The 17,145-nt window shown below is 37.4% G+C and overlaps 1 protein-coding gene across 2 annotated transcripts; it reads right to left on the reverse strand.

Annotated features, from left to right (window-relative positions):
* Positions 1–653: 653 nt before the first annotated feature.
* On the reverse strand, positions 654–16,535 carry mapkapk5 (MAPK activated protein kinase 5). 2 transcript variants are annotated; one of them, XM_008418277.2, is made up of 14 exons: positions 15,698–16,535; positions 13,461–13,534; positions 10,979–11,054; positions 10,491–10,588; positions 9,699–9,807; positions 9,481–9,570; positions 8,278–8,373; positions 8,118–8,198; positions 7,554–7,741; positions 7,279–7,399; positions 5,935–6,065; positions 5,075–5,190; positions 4,811–4,915; positions 654–4,018 (listed from the first exon to the last, which is right to left on the reverse strand). In XM_008418277.2, exons 1-14 carry the CDS (start codon positions 15,731–15,733, stop codon positions 3,924–3,926), a joined length of 1,416 nt encoding a protein of 471 aa, XP_008416499.1. In that variant the 5' UTR covers positions 15,734–16,535; the 3' UTR covers positions 654–3,923. The 2 variants fall into 2 exon arrangements, with proteins under 2 accessions (XP_008416499.1, XP_017162330.1); XM_017306841.1 differs by lacking the exons at positions 13,461–13,534; positions 15,698–16,535 and having other exon boundaries at positions 10,491–10,830.
* Between the last annotated feature and the right edge of the window lie 610 nt (positions 16,536–17,145).

The raw sequence follows: 17,145 nt of genomic DNA on the forward strand, positions 1-17,145 counted from the left end.
TGAGCAGAGTGTGATGAAGTGCATCATAACCTAAGTTTTAAATTAATTTAGCAAAATACTAAACTCTTTAATAATAAAGACAACCTCAACTCCACAACTGTGCACTGAAACCTGAAATTGGCGAGACTTTTCCAAATGACCGTTGCTAACTGGCTAGCATAAATAGCTAATTTAGCTCAAATTGATACTGAGCTTCAGCATCCCGTACGGCGTACTTGGGACAAAAACAGATGTAGTTAAAGTTGATACATTTAGATCAAAATGCTTGTACAAGTGACTTTCTTTCAGTGTAAGCTTTCAATAAAGATGAAATAATTTGCAATAATGTTGGCATCTCTTTCCGATGCTAAATACCATATAGTTTATGCTAAGTTAGCAAACTGCCAGATGAAGTTAATCATTCACTACCATAATACATCGTTTTGGGTGAAGTAACGCTTTTTTTGTGTCAAGAAATTTAAATATTTCTAAAGTTTTTTTAATCTACAGATGATTAGGGCACTGAAAATTTTTGACTTTATTCTCAAAATCCTGAGTTTAAAAAAAAGTCAGAATTCAGACTATATTTTTAATTTTGCACTCCCAGACAATGTTGATGGGGGTAGGCAGATCAGGCAAGTTTAAATTATACACACAAATTTTTGTATTATATGTTCTTTTTTTTTGAAAGAGGAAGAAGAATCACATTTTATGTTTTTACTTTAGATTACTTTTTTCAGCAAGTGTCCATTTCCTGGACAACTCCATCACTGAAGCTGGTTGCTCCCAGTTATCCATCTGCATTAAAGTTTGAATTGTGAATTGTTTTTAGTTGCTCTGTCTTCTGTAAATCTGAGTATGCATTCTGCTAGTTTATTAGAAGATGAACACGTTTTATTATAGTCTTGCCATGAGTTCTGTGAAAACTGGAGAAATAATTTGATAAAAGGGAATTTATTGGAACAAACTACCTCTTTCAACAAGGCACTGAATACATTTAAATAATCTGCAATATAATTAGGAACCATTTTTTTAAACAAGCTTTTGTCTTTCAGCTTTGAAGGGATTCTGTTTAAAATAACTTCCAAACTATCTTGGCAAAATTTAAACAAAAGCTCATCTGTAAATACCAAAGTACTACAAAAGACTTTCTTTGTGCCACTTACCACTTTTAAAAAAAGATCATTAAATTGCTCAACATCCTTGAAGTAAAAGTGGCTTCTTTTTAAACTAAAAAAAATCCTGTGTTTTGTTTTCCTCGGAAATAATATCAGATATGACTGCAGCACAAAAGTATAAGGATTTAATTCAGCCCAGTCAATATGTTTATTAAAACTTAAAAGATGAAAATAACCAACAGAAAATAAAGGTTACACACACACACGAATGAAATGAAGCGCAGAGTGGGAGTAATACTGACAGATCTCATTGTGAAAATCCTTGTGATCTGGACACAGAATAAACGATCGCCTTATTGCACATGGTCTAAAACGTCAAGTTCTGAAACCAAAACCCAGACTTCCCTACTGTGTTTCAAGAAATCATTTTCTTCAAGTGACAACCTCTTTTGCAGGAAAAGAAAGTCAAGTCACGAACCGCGTAGATTTGAGTTCCAGCAGATCCCGATTTGCATCTAAGCAGTTTGAATCGTTCAGTTTCACAGATCAAAAATGAATCAAAAGAAATGGATCGAGGACATTTCTGACTCAGGGATGAAATATAGCAATGGATTTCAGAAAGTGTATGCACTTTTGTTGAAAAAAAACAAACAGGTTTTTGTCATGAAAAGATGAGACCATGATAGATTTTAACAATATACATTCCACCTTTAGTGTGAGAATAATCTTTTACAATTAAACTTTAAAAACAAATCTGCTGGACAGAAACATGGGAAAAATGTTAAAAACCTTAAAGTTCCAACAACTGGGGTTGCATAAGTGTGCACTACCTTAACAGGGCAGTATTATTAATTTTCCAGGCACATAGGTCTATTTTATAGCACAATCAAGTAACTATGTTACCTTCAGTTGTATATATAAAAAATAACTGACTTTGCAATTTGACGCCTTGAAATTGGGCATCTGTCTCTTAAGAAGCTCCTGCTCTGACAACACTGTTCCTCCGTTATGCCGTTTACAGGGGTTCACAGGAATGTTCGACAGACGTAGTTCGAATGATAAGCTCAGCAGACTCGCAGTCCCACAAGGTGTTGGCTAAATGCTGCTGCCGCTAGTCTGGAGGAGCCGAGTGGGGAAGTTAACTGACATTTGCTTTCTTTTCCAAGGACACCGATTGAGGAGATGTAACATGATCAAAATTAGTTATCTGTTCAAAGGTATCAGTCAAAGAAGAGGAGAAAAAACATCCAAGGAGTTTTAGGATTTTCTGATTCAACAAATTCTCGTATCCATTTAGTCTCCAAGGAGAGTTGCAGATACTTTTTTTCTTCCAGAGAAAACGTAAAGGTGTTGCTAAACTTTCGATTGTCGAACTTGTTCAGACCTTCCTCCAGCTAACATTAGACACTACAGTTGAACATTTAGTTGTTTACATTTCTCAAGAGGCGAAATGTAAACAAAAACACCACCACACCGACACGGTGGTGGCAATATCATGATGTGGGGTTATTTTTCTTTAGCTGGAACTCGGACGGTTGTCTTATTTGAGCAGGAGTCCAGAATCTCCCGACTTTCCTGTAGATCGGTGTCTTGACAAAGAAGTTTTGATAACTTTTGCAAAGTATTAACAAATTAAACGTACATGTTATTGTAGCTTTGTAATTTTGACACTCGCTTGTTTTTAAGCAGCTAACTTGTACATGTTAAAAGTAAGGTTAAAGGTCATCTTGGTCTCATTTTCTACATCACAGAAGCTGGTGTTTTAACAGCAAGTGAATAACTTTCAGAACCACTGCAGGTGAAATCATTTCTCTTCAGAAGTGTTGAGTATTCAGTAGTGTTTTCCAAAAGGCTGAGGCAACTTTAAGGTTTGAATAATAATAATAATAATAAAAAAAAGGCTCTGAATGGTCAGTTGTAAAAATCACTTTCTTATCCCATGAAGGCAAAGCTCAACCTGTCCAAGTTTCTCACTTTCGTGTGATGCAACACGAGCATTTCTGTTAGCAGAGTCACTGATTTACAACGAAAGGCAAACCTTTGGTCTCGTGTGGCTTAGATTTCACCAACAAACAAACAAAAAAACTTTTTTCCACTAATTACAACGAAAGGAATTTTTTTTGACTGATTTTAGTCAGCTGATGTTTTAAATGGGTTGAAGGTGCATGCTTCAGCTCTGACACTTTCCTTTGCCTCAATTCCTCATTTCTGCTTGTCCTACATATTAAGAATGTCAAAAAGGTTTGATAAAAAAAACAATAAATGAAACGATGGCTGTTATGTTTATACACCTGCAGGCAGAGTGGAAGAACAAAGGTCACATCATAGACAGCTTCTCTAAACTTTAGAGCCACTATCGAGCTACAAGAAAGATATAAAATCTTGGAATTTTCAGTTTAAATAAATAAAACTCTTGCAATGAGTATAATTAAAGAAGAGAAAGAAATAATTGGGATAAAACAAGACATCGTCGACGAGCAGCTAATAAAAATTCCCTCCCAAAAAATAATTTCTTTCACAGATTTCTTTTATCTTTTTTAGTAAAAATGAAAATATATTTTTTCTCCACATTCTTTGCAATTGTCCATTTGTTTTTTTTAAAAAATGATAGTACCAACAAATCCTTTGAAATATATGTACAGCTGTACAGTAGCTCTTCCAGTATAGCTCAACAATAGGTTTTACAAATGAAATTATGGAGGCAATAAAAACCAAAATAAAAAATGCACATCATTTGACATAAAACAGTCTTTACAGATATGGATTAAAAAGAGTCTCAATAAACAATAAAATAAAATATAAAAAAAGATAGAAAGTCAGCGTTGGCTAATGAGAATCTTGAAGATTTGTCTTTTCTTCAATGGCCTGTTTCACTATTTCAGCCAACTTCAAGCGGTCAACTTTATCGGAAAATGATCGCCCTGCAATAAAAACATTGGAGTTAAAGCCTTGATAACCACACCAATTATAGCTAAAATTGAGAAACATTTAATGGTTTCCATTGAGTAATTTGAAGAACTACAGGCAGCTCCGGTCCTTTTATTTCATCTATATCCTTTGGGGTTCAAAGCACAGAAGTAATAAGGAACATCTGATGGGGTTTGACTTGATTTAGACTTTATCACTAGTTAGTTTTTTTTTTTTTAAATCGTTGCAAGTGAGGTCTGAAAAGACAGTAAATTTGGCAACAAAGTGGATAAGTTGATATTAGAATAAAAGGATGAGAGTCATATCTTTATCCTTGAATTTATGGGGGATTTTTCTACAGCAGTCAGGCTTTAAATCTGAAATATGCAGCAACTTCTGACGGACGGACGGATGGATGGATGGATGGACAAAAAGAGGAAAGAATCAGCTGCTTGTCAGTCTCAAAATGGATTTAACTTTTAGACAATTGATTAGTCAAAGGCAGAATACATAAATATTGTTCCCAGTTTCTGTGATTTCCACATTCTATACTACTTGATACGCTATTGGCTGACGTTTGCAAAGCAGCCAACCAAGGATCGGCATTCATTTTGCTTGGTGTTGATTGGCTGTTCGCTCAAGAGTAGAAATAAGAGTAGAAATAAGTACTGTATCACTTTAAAAATCTGTGGAAATAAGATAAATCTATAAAAAAGTAATTATTAGATACGAGATAATTATATTCAGTTTTTGATCAACAGATTAAAGAGGACAGAGGAATTGTAGGAATAAAGCTGAATACAGACCATCCCAGCTGAGACCCTGCAGGCCGTCTCTCAGCAGCTTACAGTCTCTGTTGAACCTCCAGGCATCGTGCATCACCTCATTCAGCTTCTCATCCTCGTTTTCTCCTGGAACGTTTTAGATAGAATCACATATAAACTGCAGCGCATCATTTTTACTCGTTTCATTTGTTTCAGGATGCGTTACCATCAGCACCCTTGAAAAGTCAGACACCAAAATGCAGAGATCATAAGAAGATCTGGGTGTTTGGATGTGCAGAAACTCACCAGCCTGTGGGAGTATGCACTGTGCTATGACATCTCTCAGTTTTTCCAGCGCTACGTTCGAGTCTTCCCCTCCGTTCTCTGGGTCATGGATGAAGAAACTGTCTGTGGGTTTGGGGCTGAAAGATTTAAGAACATAAAAGGTACAGTCAGCACAAAGAGAAATTTTACAACATTCTCCATCTAGTCATGTAAAATAAAACATAAAAGTGAACTCCATGTTTCAGCAGGCTGCCTTTAGCAGTAATAACTTGTTTTCTTCTGTGGGAAGTTTGAATCCAGAAAAATACCAACATAAAATATTTCAAATTTGTAGTCAAGGTTGAAAACAGGAAGCTTACTTTGATGTTTAATTTGAAATATTCTGATTTACTACATAAATGACAACTTGGTTATATTTGGAGTCAGACTTCGGGTACAATTTAACATTTAAGAACTGATAATTTTGCTATTTTGAAACTTATAGTGTATTCTTTGTTTATATATTGACTGTGGATTACAAAAAAAAGTCTAAAATGAATTGCAAATACATTAAGCCACAATAGTTTAATAGATTACATTACATATTACACTTCAGTTCTTACTAAGGCAAAAATGATAAATATTTACACAACATTTTGATGGAACGTTGAATTATGCATGTTAGAATAAAAGGGAGCTGGTGATGTATTCCTTTTCTCAGAGAAAGGAAAATGAAATTTTAAAGTCTTAGGTACAACAGACTCGATTTTTTATATTAATCACTTTTGTGCCTTAAGTGTGCATTCAGATTAAATGGGACGACCAAATAGCAAACTTTGTGCAACCATTAAACTTAATGCAGTAAGTGAGTAAGTCCATCATTTCAACCGTCACGGCCGTACCCCAGCAGTTTCCGCTTCCTGAGGATTGGGTTGTTGACAGAGTTCAGAGGCTTCAGGCTGACGTTCAGGTCCTGAATCCTCATGTTGGCGAGCTGCTCGGCGTGGGCCTGCTGGATCCCCGCGACCACGGCCTGCACAGAGAGAGATCGGAGCCACGATTAGAGCTGTCAGGTCTCAGTCGAAGCGCTCTCCCTTGTGCCGACAGAAAGCTGTGCCTGCCCGTTTCCCCAGCCATGTTTCGCTCTGCTGAAGGTGAGTTCAGAGACGAAGGTCGACAAAAGAGAGAAACTGTACTTTGCAAACCTTCTGCTCACCAACTCCTCTGACGGCAGCAGCATCATCATCACTTAAAAGACACTGAAAAACATTAATGGTCACTGTGTGTTACTTTAATCAGTTTACCGTCATAAAATGCACACTTTAGCATCTTGATTTTAAAAACGCAACACTTTCTGAGTAGAGCAGATAAACTACGGTGTCTTCAGAGAAGAATTCAACATCTGCAGAACAGAAAAACTCGAGGGCTGAAGACGGAGATCCCAGGTGTAGATCGAAGCGTAACCATGTGCTACAATATTCCTCTCCAATTGATTATATAAGGAAAAAATGCAAACCGATCTCCAGACACTCTCCATTCAATCTGACTGAGTTTGAGCTGTCGCAAAACACCAGGGCATACTGGAAATAAATGCATGCCACACTTTAAGGTTTTAACTGCATAAAACCATTATGTGCCTTTTTGTCTTTTGTCCTTCACACATTTTGAATACTCATTGATTATTATCTGTACAGCACTTTGCCACAGCTACTGTTGGTGTAAAGTGATTTATAAATAAAGTAGTAAAACAAAATCCATCTATTGTTAGAACTGTCACAATAATAGATTTTACGGGATGATAAATTGTCCCAGTAATTACCGTTATGAATGATAATATTGTTGATTTGAGATCAGTTTTAAGTCACCCTTTCCAAGACTAATAAACTTTTATTTTGTCAAGAACACTAGACACTAACTGGAAGATATTTTAAACATCTAAAGTAAAATACAACAACCAAAAACAGTGAACAGAAATAAAAACACACAGCTGAAGCCTTAAATAAAACGATCATGAAGCGTCTGCAAACAAAATTGATCTTCAAAAATTATTAATCATCAGAAAGGAAATCATCAAGCTCATTTTAATGTACATTACAATAAATTCATCAATTGCTTGCACAAATACATAATGTGGAGTTTGGGGTTGTAGACTGGGCTGCATGAACATTTCAGCAAGGCACTCCACCGACTAAAACAGTAATGCTGCATCGCCCGAAACGTTCCGGCCACTGCAGCTTCTAACTCACCTTGTCCATCATCATCTGTGCAGACGGCAAGACGTTGTCCAGCGCCTCGGTGCAGTTCAGCCAGGGGTGAGCCAGGACTCCCTCAATAGTCAGCCTCTCCTCTGGCTTTACCTTCAGTAGCCTGCACACACAAAGCAGAGAGAAGAGGTAAAAATGAGTGAAAAAGCAGACAAATGGGCAAATATAAACATGCTGGAAAAGTCAGCATGAGGAAGAAGAGGTTGGACTTTTTATGGGTTTTTTAATATTATATTAAAAAAAAAAAAAAGTCTTACTTGCGTACAATGTCCTTGGCCATCTCAGAGATCTGGCTCCACTCATCTTCTGGGAAATCAAAGCTGCCCGTCATAATCTTCTTCCTCATGTCCTTAGGGATGGTGCGGCTGTGGTGCTTTGAGTAGAACGGAGGATAGCCGCACAGCATTATGTAGATGATCACACCCAGCGACCACAAGTCACAGCTCTGCAGAGACAGACAATAAGCTTTTCTTTCTGTGTGCATTGGCAACAATAAATATACAAAAAATAAAACCAGAGATCTCTGCACCTCTCTTCAATAGGAGACATAAGTCCGTATTTATATTATGTACTACTTTAGTTTTTTTTAATAACATCTATAACTAGTAGCATGTTTTATAGATGCAATAATTTAAGATAGATTTTGATCCTGGATGTAAAGAAGGTTCACTGAATAAAAACCTAATCAAGCAAAAGCAGCATCCAAAAATGTGAGTTTTTCTTGCAAATATATCCAAGTTTATTTTCCCATCAAAACCTAAAGACTGATTTGGATTTACACTGCATGCTTTTACTCTATACTCAGCTGAAGTGAGTCTCACCTTGTTATATGTGTAAGGAGTTGGTGAGGTAGGTATAATTCCAGACTTTTCCTTCTGGTGTCTTCTTTGAGCCTCAAGTACCTGAACAGAAAATTAGTTATGCAGCTATCAATTATTTAAACTAAAAAAAACAGAAATAAATTTTTTGCCCGTTTTGTACCTGAGGTGCTACGTAGTAAGGAGTAAACTGAGGGGTCGTCAAGTCTCCTTGATCGATTTTGGCAAAGCCAAAGTCACACAACTTCACAGGTGCGTCCTGCAGGGCAGAAAAGGAAAGCAAAAGTTCTTATACAATAAGTCTCAAAAATGCTTTAATATTAATAAATCAACCAATACATCATCACAAATTGATTGCAGAAAGTGTAGAGAAGTAATAAAAAATAAATTCCTTGAACTTTGACAATTATACAGCTTTCAGTTTCTGAACTTGTGTGCTCCACAAAAAGTTCACTAAACAATTTCCATGTAGAGAGGGGTAAAGGAATGGATGGAAAGATAAACAGATTGACGCAAATATGGATGGATAATAGTTTTACACAATGGAAAATTTACCGTATTTTCCGCACTATAAGGCGCACCTAAAAACCTTCAATTTCCTCAAAAGCCGGCAGTGCGCCTTATAATGCGGTGCGCCTTATATATGGACCAATATTAAGCCACAACAGATCTAGCAACTACGGTAAGCAGCCGCCGACTTCATTTTCCCCCGTAGAAGAAGAAGTGCGCGGTGCATGCTGGGATAGTTGTCAGAACGCTGGTTTGTTAATAAAGTTTGATAATAAATTTAAGGGGGGGGAAGAGAGACAGAGACTGAGGCAGCAGCGTGTCGGTTGGTCTGTGTTACCCAGAAAGCAGTTGGGCACAATATCACAACACCATGAGTGAAACAACGACTGGGGCAGCCTACTCTATAAAGAACTCGGGGACCACTTCTTTTCAACTGTGGATGTGTAATAATAGGATACGGAACAAATTGGCAACCCAAAATGAAACGTCTATTCTATGTGCCTTATGATGCGGTGCGCCTTATGTATGAAAGTTTTTTTTATGAAATAAGTTTTAAAATAGGCCATTCATTGAAGGTGTGCCTTATAATCCGGTGCGCCTTATAGTGCGGAAAATACGGTAACATTATGTGAAAACAGAAGTGGCTGACAGGAGCAAATGTGCAAAAAAACAGCAAAATGTGCTGTTTTTTGCAAATTTTCCATCTGTCGGCCACATTTTTCCATCCAATCATCACCCAACCTAAACTTTTTCTTTCTTTTGTTTTTCCTGAATAATTCCTGAATTATTCCAAACTTTTCCATTCAGCGTAGAAACCTGGACTTCTCCAAACAGCTTCGATGTGAATGCAGCTTACCAGAGAGTTATCTTTGAAGAGCAGGTTCTCTGGCTTCAGGTCACGATGTGCAATATTCAGGGAGTGACAATGAGCCAATGCTTGGCTGATCTACAGCGGGACGACACATAATACACACACACACACACACACACACACACACACACACAGACAGACACACACACGCTCCACTTAGTGAGTTGAGCAATGGTGGTGTTGAATATCAGGACTCCACTCACCTGTTTGGTGACCTGACTGGCCATCTTTTCAGTAAAGTGCTTGTGCTGACTAATTCTGTGGAAGAGCTCGCCACCCTCCATCATCTCCATAACAATCAGGAGTCTTGCTCTTACACAAAAAAGGGATTTAATTGGGAGATTATGTCAGGATAAAATGGATATGTAAAAAATGTGTACAGGTTAAGAAAGAGATGTCCAACGTGCGGCTGGGGGGCCATTTGTGGCCCTTGGAGAGGTTTTGAGCGGTCTTTGGACGCAATTTAGGAATGGTTTAAATCCAGCAAATGGAGCTAATGTAGATCAGCTTTCTCTGTATGAACTTTTCAACAACAAATTTACATCTTAAATAGAAAATTTTAGGCACAAAACAAGTGCTTCTTTAATTAGACATGTTTTGTATTATTATTTTAATATAGGAGCCACAAATCTCCAGTGACTTTTTACTCAAAAACAAACTTAGTCACACTCAGTAATTAAATTTAGATAAACACAGTTAAGAGTTTTGAAAGAGTTCTCATTTTTATTGCTGGGAATAAACTAAAATTGATTTCTTCACCAACAAGTTAGGAAACTAAAGTCTTTCCTGACCGTTTTAATTCAAATAAATGAATTAAAAAGGATTAAAATGAATTAGCAGGCAATGAATTTGCCTGCTAATTTGTTGATTAGCAGGCAGAAAGAAAATAATTCACTATATAATTATTTATAAAATTAGCATTTCTTACTGAAAACTTGGTGATTCTGGCCCACAGTGCAAAAAGTTTGGACAGCCCTGGGTTAAGCCATTATTACCTTGGACTGGACTCGTGAGGGAACTGGACAGTGTTGGCGTACACCTCCAGAATTTGCACAATGTTCGGGTGGTTGGCACACATCATGTGAAGACGCACCTGCACAGAAGAGAAATAATCTTACGTCGAGAAGATGTTAAAAGAGCCAGAAATGGCTGTAAGTGTGTCACAGTCTGCATCTTCCTGTCAGCCAGCTTTCACGGTTCGTCAGCAGGAGTCTGTGAAGCAAATCTCTGTTTTCAAGCTGCTTGATCAAAACAGTGTGCAGCTAAATGACATGATAAGGCTGTTAGACACACTGTGCGCTGCAGGAAGACGATGTTGGGGACAAAGACGCTCTTCTAAACAGATCGAGGTTGAGAAGAGAGAGTGGCAAGGACAAGAAAAACAGGAATTAATCAAGACTGATAACAGGCGGAACAAAGCATGCTGATACAGCCAGAGGCGACAAACAACAGGGATTAATCAGACCAATGACAGAGTCCCAACCTCATTTCTGGCCTTGGGGCGATCAATGAGGATTTTCAGGGCCAGGCGTTCCTGACTCGACTTCTTCACACACACCCTGTATAGGAGGGAGAATAGAAGAGTCAACAAACAGGTTGCGCAACATAACCCACACAGCAAAACACACAAAATCTTTTAAAAAATTCATAGTTTCACTGGCAGAATATGTCATTCATAATATGGGGAAAATGTGTTGTTGTCAGTGGAACTAGTATTTTTTTTACCAATATTACAGCGTTATTGACTTAAAACAAGTTTTTATATCCTGTTGAAATGTTAGTTTAATCTTATTTCAAGTGTACCAAGATATTTTCAGTAGAAATTGAACCAAAAATACTCTCAATTTTGTGTTTTTTCAGTGCAAACGTTCAATAACCACATGGTTTACGTACAGAATTAATGTAGAAGTTTCTGTACCTTAGTAAACTTTCACCATATTGACTTTAAATCAGTGATGTGAAAACGCATTCGACCAGACAATCTCATTTGGGATTTTCTGGTAAAACCAGAATTCATGTTCGCCTCAATTACAGAAATGATCCAGATCCTGAAGAAGAACAGCCAGAGACCATCAACACTGTTTGACTGTTTTGTTTTTTTTTACTGAAATTCTGTTGAGTTGTTTGTTGAGATCTTTTAGCCTACTTCATGCTGCCAGGCAGATCCAATTTCTTGATTCTGCAAGCAGGGAATAATCAGTGTTTGTATTGAGACTGAACTCTGCCCTCCAAACTGTGAGCAATTACGTTTAGGGTGGATGCATAACTGGGGGATAATCTTGTAATTCCTGTTGGACTCAAAACTGCTTTCTCCAGTCGTGAAAACATTTTTTTCTCCTTTATGTTTCGTAGTCTTTGTAAGTAAAAAAAAAAAGTGTATAGATTCAGAATCAGATTCAGTCAAAATTGTAACAGGCAGATGAGACTAAAAGAAAACTGGAGATGAGTGTCAGCAATGAAAAGCCTCATTGGTGCATCTTCACTTTTTTTCCCCCCATTCAAAAACAACTTTTGTCTATAAATATGTTATACCAAGAAATTCTCAAGAGGTATAGTTCATCTTAACTTCACCTCGTTCAAATTCTTTAAAAAAAATTCTAAAAAGCACCTTTTCATATCCAATTATTAATCTATTAGTAAAAAAAAAAAAATAGTCAGGCCTACACTGTATTGATGTCAGAGAAGGCTGAGCTTTTCACATGTTGATGTTGGAAGTATTTGTTTCAGTGTAAGGCTTATAGATTTACATGGAAGACACATTTATCTGTGGCTGTTTTTCACACATCTTGTAAACAAATTCACTGTAAACGGCAACCTTTGACCCTTGAACCCAGACTGCACTATTAAAGAATTACCACAGCTGACATTCTGCTTTGCTTTGGCCAAAGGCCATTCCTCTGAAGGCAGAAGTGGCCACCTAATGAGTCACAGAGTTACACATCGGAGGGCTGTTGAGATTCAGGGCAGCGGGGGATTAAAGCAAAGGAAGAGTCATCAATGAATATCAGAACAAAGAACTGAGTCAGAAAACACAAGACCGGATGACTGAGAGCAGCCCAAAAAAAGAAACCAGGCAGATTCTTTGAATCATAGCGGGTTTTTAGTCAGACATGATGAGGCGATTTCTCAGTTTTCTCATCACTTTATGCTAAAATGATACGCTTGTGAAATAACAGCTTGTCGTCTTTTGATCTGAATCTGCGATAGCTTCGAAACGCAGAATGAACAGGAGTCAGAGCAAGATTTACGACTCATATCCTTCACATCTACATAGAAGCAAATGAAAAGCTTAGAAACAGCACGCATAAAGACAATGACTGATTCAGTCTTTATCCTTTAAACGCTTCTAAAAGCACAGGGCAGTAATCACAGAAGAAGATAAGTGTAGCTCAGAGCATGTGGGTTAATACGTACAAACATGTTTATTTGCGCAGTAAGAGTTTCGACTACATGGTTACGTATTGAAGCAGGTAAAAGTTTAGCTTTGGATTCAAGCCCAGTAACCTTTAGGATGTGACACTGTTGCACCAAACACAGCAGGATTTAGACAACACAGACAGCAAGAGGGGAAGACGACATACGGGACACAAACAAACCCTGGTTTCATAAACCCCTCGACTCATCCTTGACCTTTTTGTATAATAATTTTCATTTTTTCCTGCGCAAGGAAAAATAAAATGCAAACATCTTTAATGTGTGGGAAGTATTTTTTGGCAGCAGAGATTATCTGTCCAGAAAACACAACAGTTTTTTCCCCACAGTAACTGCAGTGTGAAACAACATGTAACTCTTAACTCTCACCACAGCATGAGAGTTTTGACGAATCGGTTATTAAATGCAGCCGGTTCAAACCGATGATCAGCAGCATCAAAGATTAATTAATCTGACTCCATATGGGTAATTTAATCCCCAGTTATCTTTATAGAGTCCTCATTAGATGAATAAAATGGCGGAGAAATGCTCACCTGACAGGTCCGCTGATTCCAGCTCCCAGCTTCTGTGTCCAGTTTATGATGTATTCATCCAAGATGGACGCCTCCTGTTTGAAAAGCAAACCAGGATGTCAAACGTAATCCATTATTCAGCAACAGTATTGCAATTACAAGCTGCAGTGCAAAAACTATCCTTAATAGCATTATAAATGAATAAATAAATTTACCATCAGAGGTCTTCTGTAACCTTGTGAGACTGACTGAAGCAATGAATAAATGTTTACTGACGATTTCCAAACTGATTACTATTTGTTTGTGTTTCTCAAATGCAGAACCAAACAATCAAAAATATTATTTGATGAACTCTACTGAGTTTGATAAACTTAGATAAAGGTGAGATGCAAATCCTGCTCGTCGTTGGATGCAAAAGCACCATCTCTATCATATTTTCTGGTTGTTAACCGTTATTGTTGATGAAAAAAAATCAAGTTTACACAAATTAACATGTGTTTAGTCCTTAAATGAGTCTCAGCAGAAATCAAGACCAGCGGGCCGTGATTTGAAACTAAATTGGAAATCTGTACCAGCTTGTAAAAGCCTGATCTGTTCAGCTGTAAATTTTAGTTAGTCGTTTCATAGATTTTTAAAATTCAGTTGACAGATTTCATGTGGTATAAATGATTGACAGCCCTAATCAGCCCTCCGTTGTGTCATAGTTAAATGCACTTCATCATTCGTCTAGTCTAGTGTTATCCTAAACGCAAATTATTTCTAGACAATGACAACTTGGCTGCCAAAAACAAACACATCACAAAGATTAGCCTCTGGTGCCAACACAGAGGATTAGGGAGGTGCTCTGAAGGAACGACTGAAATTGAGAGGATAATCTGAGTTTGGACTTAAATTCTGTGCAAATATTTTTTTAAAACAATCCCATTAAATGATTAGTTGTTTCATCTTCCTGTGAATATGTTAGTGTTAGCAACTGTAACTCATTTTTTACTGCCTTCACAATATGAATGCCCTTTGAAGTCAGTTTTTTATGGAAACGGGTTGATTTTCAGCTTCTTTGGCTGTTTTAAGCTCAAAAATACAAACTTTTTTTCTTTACCCTTATCAGACAGAGCAAAGCTACCAGGTCAGATCCTCTGGATGCCGGTAGCGAACCAAGTTAACCATTTTCTGCATTTGCGAGGTTTTAAAAATTAAGTAAAAGGAATATTTAAAATATCTGAATAGAGCTATATTTTCTACCATATGTTTAGTTTATGTATGCAAGAGAGTGTTACAGAGCAAGATTTAAAGCAGATAACAAGAAGGCTGAACGTATCACAGGAGCAATGCTCCGTTTTATCAGTCAGCCTGTTCCTGTTAGGGAACATGATGGATTTGGAAAATTTGGTGGCCTTAAAAATTAAAACTAGCTTGCTTTTATGTGCATCTTTGTGTTTCCATTGGCCGGTCACATTTGTGTCTGAATTTCCTAACTTTGGTAGGTTTTGGTAGGCCACTGTTTAAGATTAAATCCATTTGTGGATATTGGCTCTCTTGTTGTGTTTAGTTTTTCCAGATTGATACGTGCCACTGATTTTGCTTTACATCTGATTTTGAATATCTATCAATCAGGGCATGATTCTTTAAAAGATATTTTTGCCTATGTTTTGTCAGAAAATCCTACAAGTCTGGCCTGGTATGATAACTGAAATTAAACTCAGCTTTCCAAAAGATTTCATTAATTCATAACTAAGCAGCAACTCACCATTTGAAAACAGTCTTCTGTATTTACAATTGTTTCCTTGGCTGGTTTTAGTAGTAGTTTATTAACCTTATGTGTCAAAAAAAAACAATAACAGAACAAATCTGTAACAGGGTAAATAGTTATTTAGTCCCTGGCCAAATCAGTATCTCAAAGCTCTAGTACTCTGTAGCTAAGAAACAAGTCACAAGACTGTGATGGGGGCTTCTGCAGTCCTGAGAAATAGATAAATTACCACCACAAAAACAAAGGTGAACCAGAAAATGATCTATTTTTCCACTATTTCTCCTAAAAGCATTTTTGACTTTTACTGCTGGAACAGATACTAGTGGTCCAACTTTACAGCAGATGTTGATCATGTACTAAACTTTTTTTTATTATTTCTAAAAGCAACACTGAGATGTATCTGCTATCAAATGCTCTATCAATGTAGCATTATTTCTACATATAATGAAAATATGCATAGATTAGTACCTGATAAAACACCAGCTGTCACTAATCAGCACTTCCTTACCTTAATGAACTTTTCTGCATGGTTGTCCTCCGTCATGGTGCGCAGCTCCTGGAAGTCTACGAAAGTTGGAAATAAGTCGCTTACTCTGATCCCTTCGCAAAGTTTCGGTCTCCCTGGGCAGAACCGGGGCTCGTTATATCACCACTAATGACAATATAAGCCCATCACAGCAAAATGTCACCCGGCCACCGATCAGCCGTAGCCGAGTGTGGTCCGCCGGGAGACCTGAAGCCCAGCACGTCAGATCAGGCCAGCTCGGCTCACAGCCTCGGGGTCCGACTCGCTCTTCCTCTTGTCCTGAACCCGCTGTGGTGACCATGTAGAGCGTCAAACTCCGAGCAAGGTCACCAGAAAAAGAAAGCCGAAGACGGGAGTCAAACGTGGACCGAAGCCGAGCAGCTTCGGTGGCGCAGTGAGCGATATTTTTAGCCCCCGAATACTGACTCGGTCACTGTTAGCTCTGAAGCTAACAACACAGCCGTCTGCTTGCCGATTTTACAGTTTGTCCAGTTGATTATAAAAAAGCAGACATGGGGATAGGTCTGAATAAAGTGAGATATTTTTAAAATGACTATTATACAGGAACACCTGGGGGGCTGATACGACACAGCGAGCACAGCGCGTTCCCAACGGCTTGTGGCAAAGAGATAAGTTAGTTTTCTAACCCTGCTTTAAGACAGAAATGTTATCATTCTTCATCAGAACAGTACATGGACACTGGAAGATGCTACGGCCTAATATGTTCGATGAAGCAGGTCAACCGGTTCTTTTTCCAGCGGAGGTCCAGACCATCTCTGGACTATTTGGTTAATTCCATAACCCCAGACGGCACTCAATAGGAGTCCACACAGAACGCCTGATGAAAATTAATACCAACTGTGATGGTTGTTGTCTGAAATTGAAACAACATATATCCACAGTCTGTAAGTCTATATATTTTTTTGTATCACATAAATTTATTGTATTATATGTATTTATTTATAGAATAACTTCACTGGTTGTTTTTTGGCATGTGCGAGGGTTCCTTCATAAAGACCCAAATTTCAGTGCGCATTCAAGTTTACATTCAAGGGTTAACTAAAGGTTTATTACAGTCTGAACTCTAGTCTAATTATTTGTTTATTTGTTTAAACAGTCAGTCACAACAACTGTTTTAAATCCTAGAATTTGAAATAGTAAAAATTGATATGAGTTACCAAAATATGAGTAGCCAGTACTGCCGTACCCTACCAAGAAATTACTCAAGTAAATAAAGTATTCTAAAAAGGCTAGTACTGATTAACTGATCATAACATCCGATTTAATTTTTTATAAATTATGCATTCAGTATGCCATCATAATATAAAGATATGTGCAAATTCTATTTTAGACTGAAGTGTAAAATTAATGCAAACAGCATGAATTCAAAATAGATAATGTAAGCTGAAGAAACTCTTCTCAATATATAT

Source organism: Poecilia reticulata, linkage group LG9 (assembly GCF_000633615.1).
Source record: "Poecilia reticulata strain Guanapo linkage group LG9, Guppy_female_1.0+MT, whole genome shotgun sequence".
NCBI classification, from domain to species: Eukaryota; Metazoa; Chordata; class Actinopteri; order Cyprinodontiformes; family Poeciliidae; genus Poecilia; species Poecilia reticulata.